The 26,422-nt window shown below is 39.7% G+C and overlaps 1 protein-coding gene and 1 long non-coding RNA gene across 3 annotated transcripts; both read left to right on the top strand.

The window, feature by feature from the left end:
- Window positions 1-635: 635 nt before the first annotated feature.
- LOC148969316 (uncharacterized) lies at window positions 636-5,697 on the top strand. 2 transcript variants are annotated; one of them, XR_016149950.1, is made up of 3 exons: window positions 636-1,063; window positions 2,352-2,428; window positions 5,389-5,697. It is a non-coding gene; the product is annotated as an uncharacterized LOC148969316 (long non-coding RNA). The 2 variants fall into 2 exon arrangements; XR_016149951.1 differs by lacking the exons at window positions 636-1,063; window positions 2,352-2,428 and adding an exon at window positions 1,119-1,783.
- Window positions 5,698-11,054: 5,357 nt separating this feature from the next.
- Window positions 11,055-20,196, top strand: LOC148969317 (G2/M phase-specific E3 ubiquitin-protein ligase-like). The gene is made up of 4 exons (XM_089126785.1): window positions 11,055-11,179; window positions 19,249-19,559; window positions 19,674-19,852; window positions 20,188-20,196. Exons 1-4 carry the CDS (start codon window positions 11,055-11,057, stop codon window positions 20,194-20,196), a joined length of 624 nt encoding a protein of 207 aa, XP_088982911.1.
- Window positions 20,197-26,422: the final 6,226 nt, after the last annotated feature.

Raw genomic sequence — 26,422 nt, forward strand, 5'->3', positions numbered from 1 at the left:
AAGCTGTTCCATTTCCTGGAAGCTGCTGTAAACCCACCAGCAACAGTGGACGATGTTCCCGAGGGCTCCACGTGGGTGTGGGATGCTATGGCACTTGTACAAGCGATGCAACCCCAACCAACTTTCGGGATGTTTGCTGACGGTGCTCTCAGGCTGATTGTCAATGTGGCCAAAGCTAGCAAGTCCAAAGTAATTCATTTTGTACCAGACACCTACAAAGTCATGAGCATCAAGAATGCACAACGAGACCGACGTGCAATGAAGGGTCGTCAAATTATCAAAATATATTCTGAAGAACAAAGGACACCCAAGCAATGGAAAAGCAAAGTTCAAGGCTTGTGGGGAAAATAAGGAAAATCTCCTACAATTTTTCTTTGATAGATGGTATACATCTGTAGCCTGGCTGCGCCCTCCTACGCACTTCCGCTCAATTTCATTTTCCTTTCCTACTGCTGTGTATCGTTAGGTTTCCAAAAATCAATTTTTTGTAGGATCAATCAGCGAATAGAGGGAGTGGCTGAGAACGATGACGTTTATGTAAGTAAGCGCGTCAGTTTCAATTCAGTAATGGCAGCAGAGAAAGACGTAAGAAAAGCTATTCGGTCCGTTGTTGGAAAACTGCCGAATAGACAGAATTTAAATGAAGTTTTGTTAATAACTAAGTTCGGGAGGAGCACGTTCAGATAATTAACACGAGTGGACGGCAATCAGCAATCAGCAACCAATGATAAGAGGGTATATATAGACTCAGCAGTCTTACCTCGATCCATTGGCAGTTTGCAGCATTTGGCCATGTCCGAATCTAGCTCTTCCTGTTTTCGATAGAGAATCTTTCGTCCAGAATTAGGAATCTTTTCCGCAACCCGGTATCATCCCATGGGCGTCAGGCCAAACAAACGGGTCATCGCCACCCCGGGCGAAACATCCGCAATCTACTTCCGCGGTATCTTTAAACCGGACCATTCAATAATTCCTGCCATAGAGATATGGACAAGGCAATGCTGCCATCTTAACGCAAAGGAATGGACATTCCTCCAGCGTCGGCCGTCGCAACAGGCAGTAAGTAAGTTAAGCCACGCTGCAGATCCAGTCCCGGCTGATCCACACTCTAAAACATCTGCCGGGTCAACTCTGTGAGTGCTTAGCTGAAAACTTTCGCGTCCCTGATTGAACTTCGCATCGCTTCAATCGTTGAATGTCGAGCATTTACGCTATCCGGATACTAATTGTGATCGATATAAATAGTTTCTGTACAATGATTTGCGTTCCTTAAACACGATGCTTCTTTATGGCGTAAAACTCACACGTAAACAGTAGGGCTGGGAATCGATTCTAAAAGAATTGATTCCTCGATCCCAAAAAGAATCGATTCCTCGATCCGAGGCGTTAGGAATATAGAGTCGATTCCAAAGCTAGGAATCAATTCCATTAACAGGAATCGACTCCTCTTTTTAAGATTTCAGAAGTTCAGATCAATTCTAACCCGCAGCTTCACCATTTGGTTTACTAATCCAGAACGAACAAATCGGCAGGGAACCACCCTTAGAAATGACAAATAAATAAATGAGAAACAACGGAGCTTTTACACTAGGCTTGTTACGATGAAATGCCATATATGGTTTGTATCCTGTGTTTGCAGCGGTCCGAGCGCATTTGTCCCCGACGCCCCCCGCAGCGTGGGTCCGGTTCCACACCCAATTTAATTCTATCGAACCTTGGTGCGTTCGCGTGCATCTTATGTCATTGCAAACGTGCACGGCGCTCGATGGAAAGCAGAACGTGGGTAAATATTGTGTATTTACTTATTTATTTTTAGTAAAATTGCTTCTATTATGCGCAGTTAAGTGAACAATACAGGTTTATTGTACGTGTGTCGCATAAGGTGGTTTTCTGCTGCTTGCAAACGGACCCTTAAGAATACAGTGGATTTTCAAATATGTTGCTCTGATTCCACGTACAATGCTCGAATACACTGCAGGCTCACTCTCGCTCGTATCCAGGGTAATTCCTCAACACTATCACCCCTTACTTATTTAACTGAATACATCACAATAAGCTAAAACGCATGCACAGGATACCTTATTTCCTGAACAAGGGCGCACCCGAGTCCGTGCTGGGTAGTCAGTTCTACCACCACCTCCTCCAGGTAGTCTCGGGTCCGGTACCCCAGTGCGCACCCGGTTCCCATAATGGCGTTCACATTTGCGATTTTTCATGCGAACCATTCCCCGTTACGGACTTAACTGCCAGGGTGAAAGTTCCCTAAGCCATTTTGAAACGTTAATAAAGATGTGCATAATCCTGCAAAGATTAAATCTCCCCTCTTTTTCGCATCTTTGTTTGCGCTCAAGAAGATGATAATTGGCCAGCCAGGCCCCAATCTACTTCCCGCTTTTGCTCGGCTTCACACCACAGCTCATTTGCACAGGTACGTTTCTCCACTGCCCAGCAGTGACGTCTACTCTGCTCCCACTGAAGCATCTGCTCCCACAGGAGCTCTGTTTCTCTGACTAATTTTTCTACTTTGCCCCAACAGTGATGTCTCATCTGCTCCCACAGAAGCTCTGTTTCTCTGACTAATTTTTCTACTTTGCCCCAACAGTGGTGTCTCATCTGCTCCCACAGGAGCTCTGTTTCTCTGACTAATTTTTCTACTTTGCCCCAACAGTGATGTCTCATCTGCTCCCACAGAAGCTCTGTTTCTCTGACTAATTTTTCTACTTTGCCCCAACAGTGATTTCTCATCTGCTCCCACAAGAGCTCTGTTTCTCTGACTAATTTTTCTACTCTGCCCCAGCAGTGATGTCTACTCTGCTCCCACAGGAGCTCCGTTTCTCTGACTAATTTTTCTACTCTGCTCCCACAGGAGCTCTGTTTCTCTGACAAATTTTTCTACTCTGCCCCAGCAGTGATGTCTACTCTGCTCCCACAGGAGCTCCGTTTCTCTGGCTAATCTTTTCTACTCTGCCCCAGCAGTGATGTCTACTCTGCTCCCACAGGAGCCGTGTTTCTTTCGGCTAATTTTTCTACTCCGCCCCAGCAGTGATGTCTCCTCTGCTCCCACTGGAGCTCTGTTTCTCTGGCTAATTTTCTCCACCGCCCCAGCAGTGATGTCTCCTCTGCCCCCACAGGAGCTCTGTTTCTCTGGCCAATCTTTTATACTCTGCCCCAGCAGTGATGTCTCATCTGCTCCCACAAGAGCCGTGTTTCTTTCGGCTAATTTTCTACTCTGCCCCAGCAGTGATGTCTCATCTGCTCCCACAGGAGCTCTGTTTCTCTGGCTAATCTTTTCTACTCTGCCCCAGCAGTGATGTCTACTCTGCTCCCACAGGAGCTCCGTTTCTCTGGCTAATCTTTTCTACTCTGCCCCAGCAGTGATGTCTACTCTGCTCCCACAGGAGCCGTGTTTCTTTCGGCTAATTTTTCTACTCTACCCCAGCAGTGACGTCTCATCTGCTCCCACTGAAGCTCTGTTTCTCTGGCTAATTTTTCTACTCTGCCCCAGCAGTGATGTCTCATCCGCTCCCACAGGAGCTCTGTTTCTCTGGCTAATTTTTCTACTCTGCCCCAGCAGTGATGTCTCATCTGCTCCTACAGGAGCTCTGTTTCTCTGAATAATTCTCATATGAGCTCTGTTTCTCTGGCTATTTTTTCTACACTGACACAGCAGTGATGTCTACTCTGCTCCCACTGGAGCTCTCTTTCTCTTGACTAATTTTTACTCGGCCCCAGCAGTGATGTCTACTCTGCTCCCACTGGAGCTCTCTTTCCCTGACTTATTTTCTACACTGCTATAACAGTGACGTCCCCTCTGCTCCCACTGGAGCCCTGTTTCTCTGGCTAACTTTCTACACTGCCACAGCAGTGTCGTCTCCTCTGCTCCATCTGAAACTCTTTTCTCTGGCTAATTTTCTTCACCGTCACAGCAATGATGTCTACTCTGCTCCCACAGGAGCTCCGTTTCTCTGGCTAATTTACTACACCGCCACAGCAGCGACGTTCTCCTCTGCTCCCACAGATGCTCTGTTTCTCTGGATAATTTTCTACACTGCTCAAGCAGTGACCTCTTCTCTGCTCCCGCAGGAGCTCTGTTCCTCTGGCTTATTTTCTACACTGCTATAACAATGATGTTTTCTCTCCAGTACATCACCATTTAGAATTATTATTCCTGCTAAAACCCTTAATTGATTATTTCCTCTGTCCAGCAAGCTTGGTCTCCAAGCTAACGTCGCACGCATCAAAATTTATCCTCCAAGCGGTATCTCCCAGGACCCTTCAATCCTATATTACCGCTTGGAGGTAACAAAGAAAGGAAACGATAAATATAACGTCTCTTATAACTTGCCTTCCCCCGATTTTTCTCTTTCCAATCAAATCTTTTATCTCCTATTAAAGGTTATTTGAGCGGCAATCCAGTTTTTCCCATAAACTGTCGTACGGCACTACTTCTGTGGAGTTAAACAATTCACAAACCCTGATAAAAGGGATCCAAAGATCCCAGCCCACCCGCCCCCGACTCCGGACACCCCATAACACTGGAAATTCTCATTAAATGTATTCGGCTTTCCGCATAAGCTACCAGCCCTTCAGTTCCACTCACACACTCAATGCCATGTTTAAATTACCCTTTTTCGTTTTTCTTAGACACTCAAAAAACCGCCATCACTTTATGAGCAGAGTGAGTGCTTTCCCAGAGGAGCCCTTACATTTTTCTCCTTCATCCAGCGAGCAGTTGGTCTCACAGCGGATGCAGTGTGAGAAAAATCTCCTGGGCAAGCACTCAATTTTTCCACTTTTCAGTTTTCCTTCTTCCATCCAGCGAGCATCGGTCTCACAGCGGATGGAGTGAGAGCTTTCCCAGTAGAGCACTTAAAATTTTCTCTTCCATCCAGCGAGCAGTTGGTCTCACAGCGGACGGACATGAGAAAATTTCCTGGGCAAACACTCATTTTCCCCTCTTGTCAGGTTTCCTCTTTCCGTCCAGCGAGCATTAGTCTCACAGCGGACGGAGTGAGAGCTTTCCCAGTAGAGCACTTAAAATTTTCTCTTTCATCCAGCGAGCAGCTGGTCTCACAGCGGATGGAATACGAGAAATCTCCTGGGCAAACACTCATTTTCCCCTCTTGTCAGGTTTCCTCTTTCCGTCCAGCGAGCATTGGTCTCACAGCGGACGGAGTGAGAGCTTTCCCATTAGAGCACTTAAATTTTCTCTCTTTCATCCGGTGAGCATTCGGTCTCACCGTGGACGAGAGTACGAGAAAATCTCCTGGATAAGCACTCATTTTCCTCTTTTCAGGTTTCCTCTTTCCGTCCAGCGAGCATTGGTCTCACATCGGACGGAGCGAGAAAGTTCCAGGTAGAGCACTCATGTTTTCTCTTTCATTTCAGCGAATATTTGGTCTTACAGTGGATGCAGCGCGAAAACCTCCTGGACAAGTATACAACAACCACACCTTGTTCGCAGTCAACAAGGGCCATCAGTCCAGGCAGTGAGCCAACATCACGGGCCTCCCTGACCAAGCATCCAGGCCCCTTCTCGAGATGCCAGCCCGCCATTTCTTGGCACTCTTTGGGGGGTCTTAAGTCCGGCGGCTGTCCTCTGCTCTTTAGCCTTTTGGGGGGAGTACTCTGGGTTCGGGCAGAATTCCGAGCACGGAGCCCTCCCTCCGGACAGCACGCCAAATACGCATTGAATCTTACTCACTCAAAATTATATGTAAGTGTGAACTCGTGAAATGAAGTTTTGTTAATAACTAAGTTCGGGAGGAGCACGTTCAGATAATTAACACGAGTGGACGGCAATCAGCAATCAGCAACCAATGATAAGAGGGTATATATAGACTCAGCAGTCTTACCTCGATCCATTGGCAGTTTGCAGCATCCCTCCTCCACCCCTTCTCCACACTCCTAGTCCTGCACACTCCTCTTTCTAAAAAATCACTTGCATACGGGGGGAGTACTCTGGGTTCGGGCAGAATTCCGAGCACGGAGCCCTCCCTCCGGACAGCACGCCAAATACGCATTGAATCTTACTCACTCAAAATTATATGTAAGTGTGAACTCGTGAAAGCCGGATTGTTATCGTCTCACCTCTTGTTGCACAACGGAGGACCAAGTGAAGGAGGCAGAAAGTTTGGAAGTTTGTGCTGGGCAGTTCGTGCACGATGACCGTGACATTTTGGATGGACGGTTTGGCCTGGTGTTCGCGGTGTTTGGAAGCCCCGAGTCCTGGCTGCTAAACTATTGTTGAAGATCCGCTCAGGAGTCATGTCAGTCGCTCAGATTCCCAACTGTATATTTACTGATTCTTGTGATGAATAGAACATTTTTAACATTTAATATTTTTATACTTTAATGTGCAACAATTGGCGTTTGAAACAATCGGTGTTGGAAACAATCGGTAATCTTTTTGTGAATTATTCATAGACACAAATAAAAAAATGAGCCACACAGCTGCTGGGTAACTATCAAAAACTAAACAAGATAGACAGACTTGGCCCATTGCCTAAATGGAACAGGCAATGCATTCAGCATATAGATCTAACCGGAACTAAGATCGCACAAATCTCGCGTCACATTCGCGTCGATCACTTCCAGGGCATCCGGGCGGCTAGTCTGTTCAATAGTGAAAGCATGAATGAAACAGCCTCGCGAGTTCCCGTGTGTTATTATATTTTATTGTTCAACTGTTTTGATTTCTATAAATTCATCTAGAAAGACAAAAGCATCAATGGCATTGATAAAAGTGATCTTTGTAAGTGGAACTGTTTCTAAATGGACGATTTTTGTGGGCGCATTCAAGACTGCGTTTGGATAAGTCTAAACCTATGGGTTTTCAGCACAATGTTTAGAAACATTTTTTGATAAAGTTTGAAATGTGAAAACACAGGAACCAATCTGATAAACTATTATTTAAAAAATTAATGTCAAATGTTTTGGATATGGAATGTAAGAATCCGCAATACTTAGCGCAATACAAGCATAATAATACTATAACTTTGCATAAGTTGAATAAAATGGTAATTTCAGTAAATATACATTTTGATATTGTGAAATTGATAATATTGCACTGCAGAAACTATGTATGAACAGTGATTTCTTTGATTCAGGTTCTATTGAAGTTTGAAGATGTGGCACGGCACAGCGGGTACAGCCTGGCACAGCGGGCATCACATCTCCAGGAGACTGGCCGGTGATGCAGAGCCGGCTTCAGACCGCTTTTAGCAGGGGGGCATTTATTTTCAATGGGTGGGCACTAGGTAGGTATGGGGACTTTTTTTTCCGATATTAGATATCCTATATTTATTATTGCTACTGCCTTTTCTGTTAGCTATTAACATGAAGTAATGCAACCCACACAATAAACACATAAAACATACACATTGTTGCAAGACGAGCGACTCTTAAGAAATTTGATCAAGGGTTAAATAGGCCTATACAAAAAAAAAAAAAAAAAAATTTGCAAGACCGACTCTGACCACAGCTTTATAATAGCAAAGCTAACGAACATGTACATAGAGTCTCACTGACAGAAGCCGTTTATATGCTATCTCAATGGCGGAAGTGAGAAAAAAAAAGCTAAGTACTCTAAGTACTTTATTCTGCTATGTTCTAACATAAGCATTTATATTCGTAGCCTTAAAAAAAGCATCATGTAGTTACCTTTATCAAATAAAACCTTTAACACCTTTAACAAATAAAAACACCCACAACATACACAGATATTATTCTACAATTTCCATTTACAAGAAAATATAGGCTTAAACACCTGTTTCTCCACGGCGGGAGTGAGTGACATTTCAGGACAATGGCCAGCGCAAAAACTAGGCCAACTAAACTATTAGTTTCATCACGTGACAACACATAGTGAACATTACAGTACATGCCAGTTAGATAAATACACTTACGACTCGGTCTCGGACTCGACTGTGGTCTCGGTCTCGACTACAAAACTGCACGGTAGAAGCACCAAATACCAAAGCCGGGCTGTCGTTGTCTTGCTGTATGGGGTAATCGATGTGTAAGGAGAAACTGTGGTATTGAACAATTTTCTAATTTCCATTTTTGGAGAGTTTTCATCTGTTTACTTTGTTTTGAATGCAGGATTCAAGCTCGCGCGGTCGCGCCAACTGAAAATCATTTCATTCAAGTATTAACGTGCGTGATTGGGGGGGGGCGGCAGGGGGGTTTCCTCACAGCGTCACACTGGTTTTTATGTTGGCTTTATTGTATTTTCAGCTAATGAGCCGTTTGTAGACATATATTTGTACTATTTCTCACTGAAATGTGAATTAAATTAAACTGATATTATTTTTTAAATTATATCATAATTCAATTTGGGGGGGCACAAAATACATTTGGGGGGGCATTGCCCTCTAATGCCCCCCCATAGCGCCGGCACTGCGGTGATGTCGAGGTGATGCACGCAGGTGACAAAATTGATGCCCATATAATGAATGATACAAATCTGGAGGATGTTCTAGATTGTAATACAGTCCTTCCAGAGTTTTTTTGTGATTATTGCGGGCAAAAATCCTTGATTACGCAGCCCGTTTTCTTTATAATGCGATGGAATATGCGGGATATTTATGCAATGAAATTGTGGGAACTTGCAAAAATTGCGGGAATTTGCAAAAATTGCGGGAATTTGCAAAAATTGCGGGAACTTGCAAAAACTGCGGTTTGATGAAAAAGAGAAAAAAAGTGATTCCCCCAACACCCTGTTCTCACTAGGCTAAGTATCTTAATATAAGAGTCATTTCTTATTACTTCCTTTGATAAGCAAGCATACTACATCATAGAAAGTGCTGGGAATATTTAATTTCTCATCTTGTTTTATATCAGCCTATAACGAGTGTAAATAAGGTGTGGCCCCTTTAAGAGCTGCGCGCTCCCTGTTGAATTGTCTGCAGTGTTATATGTGCGCCTCAAACACCCCATGTTTGCGGTTAATTTCTGTTTGATGCTAATTCTTTTATCTCATGTTGTTTATTAAGTAACGATGTAACAGTAGAACGTGCGACAGACAGTTATACGAGTTCGATTTGTGAGATGTCAATCGCCTCCGTGAGTCTGTCTGGCCTCTGCAATTACTTCAGCTGTGAGCTATGCACCAAATGCACCAAAGCGACTAAGTAAAACCTGTAATTAAGCGATTAATTGAATTATATATATTTGCGTTTTTTGCGTGTATCGGAATCGGCCGATACGCGGCAGCTGCGTAATGTACAACAGTTGGTAAAGCCAAACACTTGGTTGCCATAAGAAAGCTTTGGATATGACCTTATTTCAGCCATCCAAAAACCCATAGGACAATGGAACCAGAAGAGTTAAAATGCAACTCGTTTCTGTGTTTTGGATAAATAATAACATAATAATTAAGACGTCAATATAATAAAACATATAATTTAAATTTAAATTATCAGTGTAACAAATTAGAACATGTGTGAACATTTAAAGGGTTACCCAGATAGCAAACTGACATTGAATCAACGTGGAAACATGACATCGAAACAACGTTGATCTGACATTGTTTTGCTCATCGAATTAACGTTGAACCAACGTCAGACGCGTCATTCTTTCAAAACTAACGGAAAATCAACTTGAAATCAACGCGTTGTTTCAACGTTATGAAAGCAAACCAATTTTCGATTTCATTTAGCTTTGAAGAATGCCGCGTCTGACGTTGGTTCAACATTAATTCGATGAGCAAATCAACGTTGTTTCAATGTCATGAGAGACGTCGTTTCCACGTTGATTCAATGTCAGTTTGCTGTCTGGGTAGTTCGGTATTTTACACTTAAAGCCCTGTTTTCAGATTGTTTCTGATGAAATGGAACGGTTAAGATTGAAATTTGGACAAATGCTGCTGTCTCGAAAATGTTACCCAGACAGCAAACTGACATTGAATCAACGTGGAAACAACGTCTCTCATGACATTGAAACAACGTTGATTTTGCTCATCGAATTAACGTTGAACCAACGTCAGACGCGGCATTCTTCAAAGCTAAATGAAAATCGAAAATTGGTTTGCTTTCATAACGTTGAAACAACGCGTTGATTTCAAGTTGATTTTCCGTTAGTTTTGAAAGAATGACGCGTCTGACGTTGGTTCAGCGTTAATTCGATGAGCAAAACAATGTCAGATCAACGTTGTTTCGATGTCATGTTTCCACGTTGATTCAATGTCAGTTTGCTATCTGGGTAGGTTTCTGTGTTAGCACCATAGACTGTGGTTAGCACACCCCACCTACACAATGGTTGCCTTTGTGCACTGGAACAATCATTCATAAAACACATTAAACTTTAGTTTACAAAGACGTCAAACTCACCGAGTGGTCTGGGGTGTTCACTGATATGCTGCTCACACAAAAATCACAGCAAAAGATGCTTTTCAACAGGTTTATCGTAGTTTTTGCCTGACTCCATTGACTTGAATAATAATAGTAATAATAAGTAATTTTTCCACTTATTTCAAATTCGATTTATGATTTTTAATAAGTTATTTTCTGACAGGATTTGATTTCAGAGGAAGGGTTACATCTCAAATAAGTGGATAAATTACTTCAGAAAATACCTTTTTAAATTAAATTAATGTTTTTTTATGAAGTTCGGTCAGAACCCTTTAAGAGAAGGGAGAAAATATTGTTTTATTTTTGGGTGAACCATTCCTTCAAAACTCAACACAATTTCCTTCAAAATATTGCTTTGACTTCAATTTTATGAATAAAACAAAAGTAAATAATAGTTGCCAGAGTTTTTACATGTACCTTCCTCTGCCTTTTCTTCAGCATGGCGACTCTCCATTTCTGTGTTGCAAGTGCATTGCAAACAAAATTAACCAGGGAGTCCTGAGCTTCATCAAGGGACAGAAAATTGAAATAGCAAGATTTAAAACCGACTGTTTGAGTGCTTTGACAGATGGGTTACAAACATTCATAATTAAAAAAGATGGATTTACCCCAGAGTTTGAGGAGGGGGTTAGTTCTGTCCTGCCAAACACTACGGGCAGATGTATTGTTGGCCCAGGAACCCTGAAATTTAAAACTGTTCCAATGGACATCCCAGAAGAGGCAGGGGATCAGGCCAAACATGCCCTGTGTCCGGCTTCACCAGTGACGAAGAAGAGGACATTTACTCACGGGGTGGAGACCTCAGCCTCCAGGGGAAGATCAGAGAAGTGAGTACATTTCATATCAGTCTAATACATTTAGCAGTATAATATCATTTACTAACTACCGTGTTCTGTAATGCCTGTGCCAAATTCAATTATACAATATTGTGAATTTTGTATTTGTGAGCCGAGAGGTCTGAAAAACATACTAAATCAATTACAACACTGTATTATATATATATATATATATATATGTTAAATAGTTTGTGCATCTAATGGGTGATTCAAAGTTGTCAAAATGTCAACATATAAATTAAAAGGACGTAACAGTTGAGTAAGACTGTTGACGCCGAGGAGAAATTACACTCCTCTACACGTCTGTGCAGGTACATAATGCACAACACCACTGCTGCCATAGTACACACTGAAACAGTGTAAAGATGGATTTTGGAGATGTAAACCTACATTTTAATGAATAAATATCACATGAACAAAAGCATAACTGTTCAGAATATCAGCATGACTGTAATCTGATGATAGGCTAGAGTTGCAAGTGTGTTCTAATACAACAGGTCAATAAACAAAAATGTAATATACAGAAAAGCAAAATGGTACAAAAGAAATACAGTGAGGTGTTTTTAGTACTAATACACTGAAATTCCCCCATACTGGTTTGTTTCCACAGATCCCTGAGAGGTAGACATCATTGGTGTCTCTGAGGTAGACGACACCGGCCACTTCCTCAGCAGTGAGTCAGAGGTCTTCATTGTGCCGCCAGCCGTCTTCTCTGGCGACCCAGACGACGTCATCAACAGACTGCCAATGAGACTTGTGCTGAAGCACATTATCAGACGGGTCCTGCAGATCCTCGAGAAGGAGACTTCAACCACTTTTCTTTATTTATTTAATTTGTTTGTGTTCTGAGAAAATGATTTAATTGTTCTTGTTTAGTTCATATAGTTTGTTCCAAAAAAAATATATATATATAATTTCACATTTTTCAAAGTTTCAAATCTTACAACTTACAACATTTGTCACGCTGGTTAGGGGAGATATAAAGTCAATAAAAGACACAGGACATGGAGCTGCTCTGTATTGTCTGACATTAATGCAAATATTTCTGCATTCTCATATGTCAATAAAACATAACAACATATATTTTTAGAGAAAAACACAATATACAGAACAAATATAGAATTACTCACACACAGCTTCTCAACAATAGGTACTGTTCCCACCAATTAAACAAATAATTTCAATAGAAACTTGAATTACAATGCACATTAATGATATACGTACTAAATATTGCTATTCACATATGATACTCTACATTTTAAACATATATATGTGCCGTTTACCATAACTCTTGTAAACTTCTCAGGAATTATAGCATGTCAGCAAAACTAAATATCTCTTTGTATTACACATATTACACTTTCTCTTATGAACCTAGATTCCTTTTCTTTAAGCACTGTCACCTGTAACTTAACTTTTTAAATTAGTTCTCAAAAACACCAATATGATGTTAATTTAATTATTCACTCAGTTTTCACATTTTTATGACCGCATGGTCTCTGCCATCAGTTCACCAGCTGTATACACACGCGGTTAACTTGAACCGAACTTTTATATACACAGCGAATACACATCAAATGACACTTCCCATTTTTTCACAGCCTTAACCTATGTAAAGTATATTTCCGCTACAATTTACTCATATGTTTAGGGGAGATATAAAGTCAATAAAAGACACAGGACACGGAGCTCGCGCGCCCCTCCCCCATCATGTGAAAATTCCAAGGCAAAAATAATCAAATGATCGATCATCTAAGGCAAGGAATACCAATCGCCATCATCCAAAATCATACACTATGCATTTATGAAATTCAATTTATTTTTAATGACAATATATTCTGATGACACTATTTTATTCTTAGTTTTATTTCCTCTTTTCCTTTTTGTAACCACCACTAACAGGATGTAGTCCCTGTAAAATATTAATTCTATCCTGATTGTTTAAAAGTGAAGCTTGCACTTTTAATCACATCGCAATCCAGTGTTTCCCGACTCAGGACAACGTGGTACAGGTATGAAATTAAAATCCCTACCCCCCTGGTTCCCTAGATATAATCGGGTTTTTCCAATTTAGGAGTGAAGTTAAATGTAAGGATTCACACATCTAGCAGACAGCATTCCCCAAAAGATTGAAGCTGTTTTCAAAACAACATTTTAACTTGTAAGTGAAAATCGTTCATTATTGTCGAGCATTGTTCGTAAAAAAAAGGATTAAATGTTATTGCAATCATATAGTAAATGTTTTTTTGTGTGTCGCAGAGTCAAGAACCGCTTATGAAGTAGTTAATTGCTTTTATGCACAAGAAAATCAAGACCTTATCTTCTTTCTGACATCGTATCTGCACTTTCCCACGACAGAATTCACAATCTGACTGAGGTGAGCAGCACATGGTGTTGAACGGAGAAACTTAGGCAAATTGGCTTTTTTTTTTTTTTGCACTGAACTGTGCAGAATCTCATATGGTCCGTTGTTTCCGGAAGAAACACAAACACAAACCATTTTCTTCTCTTCAATATGTACACGTAGCCTACTGTTCGCGCTCACCTTATCACCTTATTCACATCTCACCAGCGCACTTGGGTCGGCGTTCCTAGATCGACTGGTAGAGACTATTTTTCAAAGATGGCTTCTTCCAGTATTCGTGAAGTTGACTGAGTGTATAAAATATCTTCTTATTAAACTGTATGGACACTGACAAAGTTCTCAATGTTTCAGTTTGAATGTAGGGACCCTTATTATGCTGTCGTGTTAGTGTGTGGCTATTTTGAGCCTTGTTAGTGGTAATAACAAGCGATTTTTATTTGTCATTACTCTATGCCGCATATAATAGCGTTATACTAGCGTTATAGGCTAAACTGTTTTTAGAGATAAAACTATTTACATTCGGCAATCATGAAAACAAATCTCATATAAAGGTTGTCTAGGACTCCAGGTAACAGTGTGTAATTAGACCAAAGGTTCATTTTGCGCCGGAGTTCTCCTTTAAGAAGACGTGGTGACAACAAAATTACTGTGAATTTTTCACATCCTGCTGTGCCTAAACAAAAGATTTAAAGTTCTTAAAGAGCACCTATCATGGATTTTTGAAAATGAGCTCTAAGGGAATGAAAACATCCTGCAAAGATTTATATCTGAAAGTGCACCGTATATAAAGTTATTGTTTTTCAAAAGTGAGAGTCGACTCTGAGTCTATGAAATGAATTGTTTTTGAAAGGAGTCATTAGCTGTTACATCGTGACGTAGATACATACTGGCCACGCCCAGTTACTGCGTGCGCAGACGGAAGTGTAAACTTGAAGTCTACACATTCAAATATTCATCATAGCATCATGTCGAGAAGACGCTGTGTTCTACAATGCAAAGATAGTTCAGCCACTTTGTGTTCATTTACCAGGGACGAGCATGTGAAGAATCGTTGGTTAGAGTTCATATTTGCAACGATACCACAACAGTATAGCCCGATTGTGTTCTCAACATTTTAATTACGGATCGTTCAAAAACATAAATGAATTCAAATGTGGATTCGCAAGCGGTTGTTCCTGAAGGATGTCTCAGTACCCAGTGTATATGGATCAGCTTCCTCCTCCGAATCACAACCTGTAAGTATTATTAATAATTGTTGCTTTTATGGGCTTTGAACGGTTTTGTAGCGTCGGGGCGCGAGGAGGGAAGGTGCAATAAGTATGTGTGTGCGTATGTGTGTAAGTTACGCTCAGCGCAGCTTCTAGGTCTCCAATGTCATTTTTTTTAAATATGTGAAATGTTTGTCGCTGTTATTGGAGTTGTCATAAAGAATAGAGCGTCTTGTAGTACTGCTGTGCTTTATCAATATGTTTATGCGTTGGGCTAACAAACAATAACTGACTGGGTCATCTGACCAATCACCGCCGATTAGAGTCACGCAAAGGAGTGGTTTGGAAAAATTAGTCGTTGTAGGAATCATTTGGGAGTCAGTGAGCAAATCAGTTAAAAATCAATGCATATTATAAGACAAATAATGTGTTTTTTATCCTTGCATGCACGTTAAACTGTTTTTGGGAAACAAAAATAGGAACATTTCAAATGCTATGATAGGGGCTTTTGAATTTGGATTAGCTTTGAATTGATGTAATGAAGAGTTCAATATAAATCTAGAGAGTGACAAAAGAACAAAATAAAATACATTAGCATTACAGCTTATCTGTACTTGGTTTGAGCCAGTCTTTTCTGATCACCAATCAGAGGCTCGTGAAGACAAGAAGGAAACAGTGTTTTCGTGGCGGTGGATGTCCTGAATATGGTTTGCCACAGAGCTCCACTTGGCCGCTACCTCTTCCCCAGATGTTGATGTGGTCGCAGACGGTGATTGACCACACTCTTTCTCCACACTCCCACGTCCTGCAGTGCCCTACCCTTACTAAGAGCATCCATTTTTTTACCAAGCCCTGAACACAAAGAATAATACAAACAATTACTAAAATCGGTTTCCCACAGCACTTTATAGACCAAGGTGGTGTTTCAGTATAGGTTATATGATAAAAATAGGTTTGTGACATATTAACCTTTTTGGGGCATCTTAAAGGTGCCCTAGAATGTGAAATTGAACTTATTTTGGCTTAGTTAAATAACAAGAGTTCAGTACATGGACATGACATACAGTGAGTCTTAAACACCATTGTTTTCTACTTCTTACTTACTTAAATCTAGTTTTTGAAAAACACCCCTGAAAAACAGGCGAATCTCCACATAATAGGGGATTATCACACTGATACGTAGTACTTCCGGATTCTGTGATCTTTGTGCACTATTGCAAGCCGTTTTAACTTTTAATCATTTGCAGGATATGAATTCTTGATACCAACAATTACATTTTCACTAATTAAAATAATAGTTTTTGATATCAGGAATTAGATTTCTTCTAGTAACAATGGCAATTTTTGATATCAGGAATTACATTTCAACTAGTAAAAATTGTCATTCTTGATATCCACAATTCAATTTTAACTTGTAAAAACTATAATTCTTGATATTAACAGTTGAATTTCAACTAGTAAAAGCTATAATTCTTGATATTAATAATTTATATCCTGGGAATGGCAATAGGCAAGCCGTTTTGAGTTTTAATCATTCGCAGGATATGAATTCTTGATATCAACAACTACATTTCACTAGTTAAATAATTTAATAATTTCACTAGACACTAATTCAGAGGTCTCAAACTCGCGGCCCGCGGGATATTTTGTGGCCCCCTACTTGATATTAAAGTTTAATGTTAGTGCGGCCCGTAGTTGCGTTTGCTGCGTTTTTTTATTATTATTATTTTTATCCCTTATGGGCTACCATATATAGTCTCGTGACAGCTTACGGTGGGTTTGTTGTCAATAGTTGTCATAGACAACCATGAAGTACAAATATACTGCGCCTGGAAAAAATGAGCGCGTCGCTTCAATTATATTAGCGCGCTGGGCGCTTGATGGGCGTCTACATTTGAAACTTGAGCGAGCGACGTGACAGCGACTACAGCGACAACAATTACATTCTTGATATCAACAATTAAATACTTGATATCACCAGTTACATTCTTGATATCAACAATTACATTCTTGATATCAACAATTACATTCGTGATATCACTTTACATTCTTGATATCACCAATTACATTCTTGATATCACCAATTAAATTCTTGATATCTCCAATTACATTCGAAAAAAAAAAAAATTAACCATCAGCGGTCCTCCCACTATCAGATGCTCGTACTTTTGGCGCCTTCAAAGCAGTCCGAGTCCGTGTAAGATGGAGGAAGAAACAGCTTCATCAGAGCAGATAACGCTAGATGCAGCAGTTTCTGCCTTTGATCGAATTTTTGATGTCGCGAATAGAGCAAGAATGGAACTTATTCAGAGTTCATCGAACGAGAATCTGCTTGCTGCTACAAGGAGGCTTTTTCAACGTTCTCGAAATCGACATTCAGGTAGGCCACATGTTTTCGAAAACCTTTCTTTTTATCAGTTACCAAATGTTACTCACCTACCATTCATACTCATTGGTTTGCATAGCTTTTTTTTTACAATTTGATGTTGTCGTTTTTTTGTTGTTGACTTGAAATAGACCATACTATCATTTTAAATGTAGCCTATTGTGTATAGAAGTTGGTAGGCTAATTGTGCAAAACAAATGATTCCCAAAATTGTCTGTAAATGATTTGTAAAAATTTTCCCGTGATTGGCTTGACCAGGGGTGCGTTTCCAAAGCATTGCAAAAGGTTGTACGGGAACGTCTCATTTCGAAAGCTGTTGCTACGTACTATGTAGTGTGCAATCTGTCCAGGCTACAATAACAAGTGCCCTGATGAGTCTTCATTAGTGATGATGAGAGGGCTTTCGAAGCTTCGAACATGCTTCGAAACATTTACAAATCATTTTTTGATGATTCAGTGAGTGATTCAGAAGTGATTCGGAGCCTGTATCAAACTGCCAAAGTCATGTGATTTAAGTATCAAATTAATGATCTTTAAAACCATGAGCCAATGTCTATTCTATATGTTGTTGTTGGTTTTTTTGTGTAAAAAGAAACGACCTGTTTTGACATAAATTTGTTGACATTCGGAGTCAAGCCGAAATCTCAGTAAGTTAATTAATAATTAAAAATAAATTAACTGTCTTTCAATTTCTGGTTATTCCTTTTCTAATAGGATATCAAACTGGTAAAATGAACACATTGATCAGATGATTCTCTTATTTAATTTATTCAGTCTTTAATGTTCTGTTTTAAAGGTACAGCTGGAAGACGAGGAAATCTTTGTTGGAATGTTGGCCTGTTTTTGCTTCCTGGCCCAACCTTTACAAAGATACCTACAGTCGCAGAACGCAGAAAAATGACACAAACTGGATTTGGTAATGGCACAGTGAATTATGAGATTTTATTTTATTTTTGAAATACAATAATGCAGTAATGTTATCATTTTTTTCTTTCAAAACATATTTAGGTAGACCTGTGGATGACACAGGTAAAGAAAAAGTCTCCCAAATCCAAATGAATTGGAGTTTGGCAGATTTCAAACAATGCATCTGTCAAAGTTTCCCAGATGTCAGCCTAAATTTGATTGGATATGAATTAGCTAAGGCTGACAGAGGAAAGAAATTACAGAAGCTTCAGGTTACTTCTGTCAAAGAATTAAAGCAAGCTCTTGGCCGGAGTAGGCTGTACATTCTGCCATTAGCAGAATTATACCAGGTTTGTAATCATTTTCTTTGATATAAATATAATGCTTAAAGTCCCTGTAAAGTCAAAATTAGAGTTTGTCACACCACAGAAAAATGTGTTATTAGCCACCCAGCCAAATTTGAATGAAAATTAAAAAAAGCCGGTAAGTACATAAAACAAGCTATCAAAATCATGAAAAAATGAGCAGTTATCTCTGTTCTCAAACGCTGGGGGCGTGTCCACTGGCTGCGCTGAAACCACGCCCACTCGCGGGAAAGCTGTCGACGGTGATATTAGGTGAAACTGCTTTCGCGACGGGAGGATGAAGACTGAGGCGGGAGATAGTCGGTTCAGCCCCGTTCACCAGTAACAGTGGATTATCAGTGAATCCCAGTTGTCTCCAGCATTTATAAAACGATCCAGTGTAAAACGATCACTGCAGAGGCGGGTGTTGGCGGTGATCCTCAGCTCTTCATCAAGGTTGGCTCTCTAAAAAAACCTCTTCTTGATGTGATCGTTTTTAGGGAATTTAAATGAAGATACCGATCTGTTTTGTACATGATCGCATCCAGGTAGCCTATGCATGTCCGTGTCGAAGGCATAGCTAGGTAGCAAACTGTAGGCTCAGCTGTAGTAACTAATAGTACTGACAGTCACTCGCAATTGAGCGGCGAATGTGCTCGGGAGTGTTATTGTGTGTTAGGGGAGAGATCAGACTCTGATAAAAGGGGCGTGTTTGATTAGGGTTGGAGATAAACTGTGCAGGACATTCGATCGGCAGGAGCAGGTTTGGGCACCTCTGCTTTAAATAATGTAAAGAACTAAACTTTTTCAGACACATGAAAGCTAAATTATTTTCCTCCTTTGTGTTTTAGAGTTGATCTACAGATGATTTTGAAGAAGCTTCATAGCAGAGTTGATCTCTCATGTTGTCCCACAAGCAATCAAATTAATGTAAGTCGAGAAAACATATTACAAGGTAGCCTGCATGCTTTCAAACGAAGGCGCTTCAATCCAGAAGCAAGGCTGGATGTGATTTTTGTGGACTCTGATAGGGTTGGAGAAGGAGCTGTAGATGATGGTGGACCTACCAGGGAATATCTTCACTTGCTGATGAGGGAAATCCAGATATCAAAAATATTTGAAGGGCCGGAAGATAACAGACTACTGGCTCTTGATACTCATGGTGAGGATTATCTAATTTGTTTTTCTTTTTTTTCTTATTAAATTAAAATAGATTTATATTTCATCACATTCACTAAGTATATCACTACCTATGTATATTGTATATGTTTTTTAGCACTTGAGAATGGCTTGTACATGACCATAGCAAAAATGATTGCAGTGTGCATAGTTCATGGTGGAGTTGGCCCTTGTTTCTTTTCTGACCGTCTCTTTATGCAGCTCTGTGGTACATGTTCATTTCCTGTCTCCCTTGAGGAAATTGCAGACAGCTGCTTCAGAGAAAAACTCACAAAGGTAGTAAAATTATTCGAGAGAGTTTCACATGTAATACATAGCTATTTCATATGCAAGCATGTCAGCCAATCACAGCAGAGGCCGGTTACACACAGCAGACACGCCCCTTCAATCAGAGTGTTCAAAGCAGAGGCTGAAATCAGGGAAATCAAGGAAAAATGCCTTTTATTTCTAAATTATGACTTTTTTTGATCTAAAAAACATACTAAAATTATAAGGGCAACCTAGGAAACATAAAATAATTTAAAAATCCATTCTAGGGCACCTTTAAAGTTCACTTTGTGCAATCTTCCCGTATAATTGTCTACCACTTTAACTGAAAAATGTTCTGTTAGAAATACTGATACGGTTTTCATTCAATTCAAAATACTAACCTTTTCCCATATGCCAAGGATCGAAGAAGTGTCTAATACCCTTTCTTTGCTCCCTCATAAACTTCTGTACCCCTGTGTGACGATCAGTCACCAAAGACCCGAGAAAAGACAGGCTTCTTTCAAATCCCTCATCCTCCATTCTTTGGCTGTTTCAAACGTCTCAGCAAACACAAACACTTGCACAGACCAATGCACAGTATATAGTAATTTACGTAACAAAATGTTTTCATTGTGTAGTTGTTTACCTGGACTAGTTGGATGTCTATGACGCTATTGGCTTTGAGGTCCATCATGGTGTAGCTGCCATATTTTGCGGAATGTCCTACAATTGTGTTATTTGCACAAAGCCAACGTCAACAAATTAAACTGCCTGACAGCAGTCTAATATATTAGGTGTAATGATACATGTATTCATATTGAACCGTTCGTTGGACTCTATATATACATATGATTAATTAGTTATTTATCACCAGGTGAATCAGCTCTTGTGTCCCCACCAAGAGTCACAGCCCCATTAGCAATGGCAGTTCCAATAGCTTTATCCTGCTCAATCTTCAGTTTATGGTTGGGATAAGGAGTTTACGGCCCAGAGATACCCTGGATTTTGATGGCATCCAAGAACTGAAGAAGTAAAAAAAAAAAAAAACATCTTCATATAATAACCTGGGCAAATATGACAGCGCTACGTTATTATCTCTCACCTTCGATATCTGGCAAAACGAAGAGCTGTAGGTTTCCCGCTGGTATATTGTTTACCATTGGTTGGCTCTACCAATCACTGGAGTGCTCACAGTAATCACAGTGCTGTTTGATATGGAGAAGTGTCCCAATGGTGGTTTGTGAAACAACCAAACTCCGGGTGCAGATGGGGCATCTTCTGAAAAGCTCCAGCAGCTTATCTTCATAAACAATGTACTTAGTCACTTTGTGGGGTAATACTTCATTGGATACTCTGTAAAAGTAAAAAGAAATTTAAATAAAGGGATAAATAATCATAATTTGGTTTATGAAATGTGTATGTATCAGAAATAACTTAATGACAAATCATCAAAAGTATTTAAAAACAAGTAATAGCCAAATTAGAATAGTCAAATATAACTGAAAAACCAGGACTAAACGCATGCCCTTGTGCAGTTCATGGTGCTCTCACTTCTATCTTGATGGTAGCTGGAGTCATCAGTGGACACCTCACATCTTTTCCTCTTTATTGGTGTAGAGGTTGCCCCGGGACACTCTGTGAAAGGCTTTATCGGTGTGCCTGGGTCACATTACACACTCCTGTTAGGCAGTCTAGCCTGGGTGGCTGCACAAATGAATAATAGATTTGTTATCAATAAGATGCGAAAGAACTAAACAAAATCATATAATCTTAACTAATGAAACATTGAAAAGCTCCATAGTATACAAAATCACCTGTGCTTCTCCTTATTGGCTTCATGTTAGCCTCCACACCTGCAGATCTGGAAAAAATATGATTTAAAATTACAGTCTTATATTCAGTAATTTTAGAGATTTTAAAATGTTTACAAATACTTTTAGTTAGCTTTAATAAACTCACAAACTTCTGAGGTCATTTTCATTTTATTTTATTTTCAGTATTACATTTATGTCATTATTATTCCTAACACGGTCACAAGACGACATGTACATGAATCTGATGAGTTTTATCGAGTTTATGTCAATACCCAGATAGCAAACTGACATTGAATCAACGTGGAAATATGAAATCGAAACAACGTTGATCTGACATTGTTTTGCTCATCGAATTAACGTTGAACCAACGTCAGACGCGTCATTCTTTCAAAACTAACGGAAAATCAACTTGAAATCAACATTATGAAAGCAAACCAATTTTCGATTTCATTTAGCTTTGAAGAATGCCGCGTCTGACGTTGGTTCAACGTTAATTCGATGAGCAAAATCAACGTTGTTTCAATGTCATGAGAGACGTCGTTTCCACGTTGATTCAATGTCAGTTTGCTGTCTGGGAACTCCTGATGCGCTACAATGATTTTGACGAAACAAGCTGTTTTTTATACTGCCAAGAGCGTAGCTCCTACCAAGGGCGTGGTGAGCTGAAATGTGCGTACGTCACGAAGAACCGCTAACATCCAATTGGAAAATTCAACTGCAGTAGCCCCGGTTCAACCTGAAGAGGGCAGCACTAAGATGTTTTTACACCATATATTATAGAAATAAAACACAAATATACACAAATGTCAAAAAAGTTACTCGAATCAATGACTGGTATTAATAAAGCCCTGTTCTTAAAGATCATTAACTATAAAAAGTTGGCTTAGGGTTTAGTTACTCTTTAAGCAACAAGGACAATCTGAGTAAGGACAAGGAATTGAGTGGTTTTGTGTGCTGTGCCCGTGCTTCAGTCTGTAATGTTTTAAAAGTTCAGATCTTTTCAATGTAGTATAGTTATATGTTTTGCACAGCCACATCATGTGAAAATGAATTAAGATTAGATTGAAGAAAGTTCATTCTGAAATGCTTGAATATATATATATATATAAGACATTGTACCTCTGTGTGGACTTAAGGAGAACAATTCAGTGTGTTTGGTCTCTCTCTTTGTCTGGTTTACAGCAATGAGGCCACAAAGGAGTATGCAGTTTGCATTTGACAAATATTACATATTGACAGAAATTAAGAAAAGAGCAAATACTTTTAGGCCATGTCCACACTAATACGTTTTCGTTTGAAAACGTTTTGGCCTTCCGTCCACACTGAGACGCCGTTTTAACTCAACAAAAACGTATCGTTTGGAAAACACTCTCCAAAGTGGATAAATTTGAAAACGTCGTTTTCGCGTTGTTGTGTGGACAGTGAAACCGGAGATATTTCAAAACGATGACGCAAGTTTAGTCATGTGATCCATGTAGTACCAATAGATATTCATGTTTATTGGTATTGTGCCTGTTATGTGTTATTAATTTTTACACTATTGCTAAAATATGTTATTTTCTATATTACTTAATATGTGCTATTCTTCATAGCACAGCACTGCAAAGACGACAGATAATGTAGCTTACTCACATTTGCTGTCCTGCGGCAAAGCAGGAGAGCAGTTGCGTTTTAGACCAAATTATCCGACCTGGACGCATCCGTGATGGTGAGATATTTTGCCAAATAAAATTATCCTGTTATTGTGCGATAACATTATTATTTATTTTCCCATCTGTATCATCTCAGTGAGCTTTTGTGAAGTTTCACGCATGCGCAGTAAAGTGAATTTAGAAGTTTCTCATCCACACTGAAACGTCGGAAAAACACCTGAAAACGCTAGTGTGGACCGAGAGCGTTTTTAAACGAAAACCCCGTTTTCAAATCTATCCGGATTAATGTGGACGTAGCCTAAAACGTCTTTGTCGTTATGTAGAGCGCAGTGCATGGTTGCTTAGCAACGACAGACGCAACAGGAAAATCGTCTGAATTTTACTATTAATAATAAAAGTAAGGGGATGTAACTGTCAGTAATTTATCATTTTTTTTGACTCAATCTTTTTATAAAAGACCATTTAAAGGCTGAAATACGCGAGGTTTATCTGTTTATAAAACTATTTTTTTGTGAAGACTATTTTAACTAGATAACCTGTTGCAAGACACTCCTTAAAAATCTGGCCATCATTTTTAATGATATTTTAATGTCTATGTAAACAAAAAGTGCATATTAATGCTAACTTTATTTATTTGCTGGGTTTCGAAATAGATTTGGCAAATTGATTTATTCTTTGATTTTATTGATTGATTGATTTTATCTCTAGGCATGATCAACTAAATTCAACTATAATTGTGTTTTTACAGCATAAAATGCAAAGTACAAATTTCACCTACACACACAAAATAATTTTTTACAAATATTTTTTTTATTTATTAAAATTTTTGATAATGCGTTTTGATAATGTAGGTCTTAAATTTCTATGTTTATGGTCTTAAAATGTCTTAAAAAGGTCTTAAATTTGACTTACTGAAACCTGCAGAAACCCTGAAGTTTTCTTCATTGAAGTCCCACATAAACAGAAATCACTGGAACATCACCGGTCTGCTAAATGATGTGTGATAAAACATTTAAATGTCATGTAGACTTTTGTGAAGTTCAATGTAGGACCCTAACAGTTTTTGTCTCATTTAAAGAGCCATACACTCACCTAAAGGATACTGTGTTTGACCCCCTTTTGCCTTCAGAACTGCCTTAATTCTACGTGGCATTGATTCAACAAGGTGCTGAAAGCATTCTTTAGAAATGTTGGCCCATATTGATAGGATCGCATCTTGCAGTTGATGGAGATTTGTGGGATGCACATCCAGGGCACGAAGCTCCCGCTCCACCACATCCCAAAGATGCTCTATTGGGTTGAGATCTGGTGACTGTGGGGGCCATTTTAGTGCAGTCAACTCATTGTCCTGTTCAAGAAACAAATTTGAAATGATCCGAGCTTTGTGACATGGTGCATTATCCTGCTGGAAGTAGCCATCAGAGGATGGGGACATGGTGGCCATAAAGGGATGAACATGGTCAGAAACAATGGTCAGGTAGGCTGTGGCATTTAAACGATGCCCAATTGGCACTAAGGGGCCTAAAGTGTGCCAAGAAAACATCCCCCACACCATTACACCACCACCACCAGCCTGCACAGTGGTAACAAGGCATGATGGATCCATGTTCTCACTCTGTTTACGCCAAATTCTACCTCTACCATCTGAATGTCTCAACAGAAATTGAAACTTATCAGACCAGGCAACATTTTTACAGTCTTCAACTGTCCAATTTTGGTGAGCTCTTGCAAATTGTCGCCTCTTTTTCCTATTTGTAGTGGAGATGAGTGGTACCCGGTGGGGTCTTCTGCTGTTGTAGCCCATCCGCCTCAAGGTTGTGCGTGTTGTGGTTTCACAAATGCTTTGCTGCATACCTCGGTTGTAACAAGTGGTTATTTCAGTCAAAGTTGCTCTTCTATCAGCTTGAATCAGTCGGCCCATTCTCCTCTGACCTCTAGCATCAACAAGGCATTTTCGCCCACAGGACTGCCGCATACTGGATGTTTTTCCCTTTTCACACCGTTCTTTGCAAACCCTAGAAATGGTTGTGTGTGAAAATCCCAGTAACTGAGCAGATTGTGAAATACACAGACCGATCTGTCTGGCACCAACAACCATGCCACACTCAAAATTGCTTAAATAAACTTTCCCCTTCTGACATTCAGTTTGGAGTTCCAGGAGATTGTCTTGACCAGGACCACACCCCTAAATGCATTGAAGCCACTGCCATGTGATTGGTTGATTAGATAATTGTATTAATGAGAAATTGAACAGGTGTTCCTAATAATTCCTTAGCTGAGTGCATATTCGGTCAGGTCTGGAGATCCGGTACCCATTTGGTTGCAGCAGAACATTTAAGGTGAGATCTACATTTGCATCACATGTATCACGGACACATAATATGTGCTCTGTAAACCATCTGATAGAGCCTGCTATGGCCTTGGAAACTCCAGTTTCAGATGTTGTGTCTTAGAGCGAGATATCATATTTTGTAGAGCAAAACTTTTCTGAAGTTGTGGATGAATCTTTTTTTCTAAGAAATGTAACCCTTTTTTATCTGAAACGGCAAGCTAAATTGTTATTACCTGAGTCTACCATTCAGGGCATTGTTGAAGAATTTCAAAACATTCATGACATTGGACAGTCATATTTTCTTAGCAAACTGAGAGAAAAACTTGCTTTGCTTGAATGACCAGAGGAAAGGATTAATGATGTGATTGATCAGTTGTCTAGAGGAGATTTGCTGACAGCTTGTAATAGTGGAGTTCTAAGTACAGCACAAAGGAGAAAGAATACTTTCAAGCAAGATTTCCACTGTGTTGAGCCAGTCTCTATTTTGTTAGGAGTCAGTGAAAGAATTGGGAAAGTGTGCTTTGCTCAATATGTCCCAGTTAAGCAGAACATCAGCGCTCTGTTTCAGTGCCAGTCTGTCAGGGATCAATATGAACAGATGCACTCACAAACAGCTGAAACTGATCTGTTTCGGTATGTAAAGGATGGTAAGAATTTTTCTGAAAGTTCTCTTTCAAACTGATCCATCATCTCTGGGTTTGATAATTTACCAGGATTCATTTGAGGTGGTAAATATGTTAGGCTCAGCTAGAAAGAAACACAAATTATTGGCAGTTTATTTTACCTTGTCTGATATTTT

This window comes from Pimephales promelas, chromosome 24 (genome assembly GCF_988280905.1).
Source record: "Pimephales promelas chromosome 24, fPimPro1.hap1.1, whole genome shotgun sequence".
Taxonomy (NCBI): domain Eukaryota; kingdom Metazoa; phylum Chordata; class Actinopteri; order Cypriniformes; family Leuciscidae; genus Pimephales; species Pimephales promelas.

Bases quoted from the DNA above. Each gene is read 5' to 3' on its own strand.
- LOC148969317 (XM_089126785.1), top strand. From the start codon at position 11,055: ATGGACATCCCAGAAGAGGCAGGGGATCAGGCCAAACATGCCCTGTGT. The intron at 11,180-19,248 runs GTGAGTACATTT...TTTGTGTTTTAG, and splicing joins TCCAGGGGAAGATCAGAGAA to AGTTGATCTACAGATGATTT. The intron at 19,560-19,673 runs GTGAGGATTATC...TATGTTTTTTAG, and splicing joins ACTGGCTCTTGATACTCATG to CACTTGAGAATGGCTTGTAC.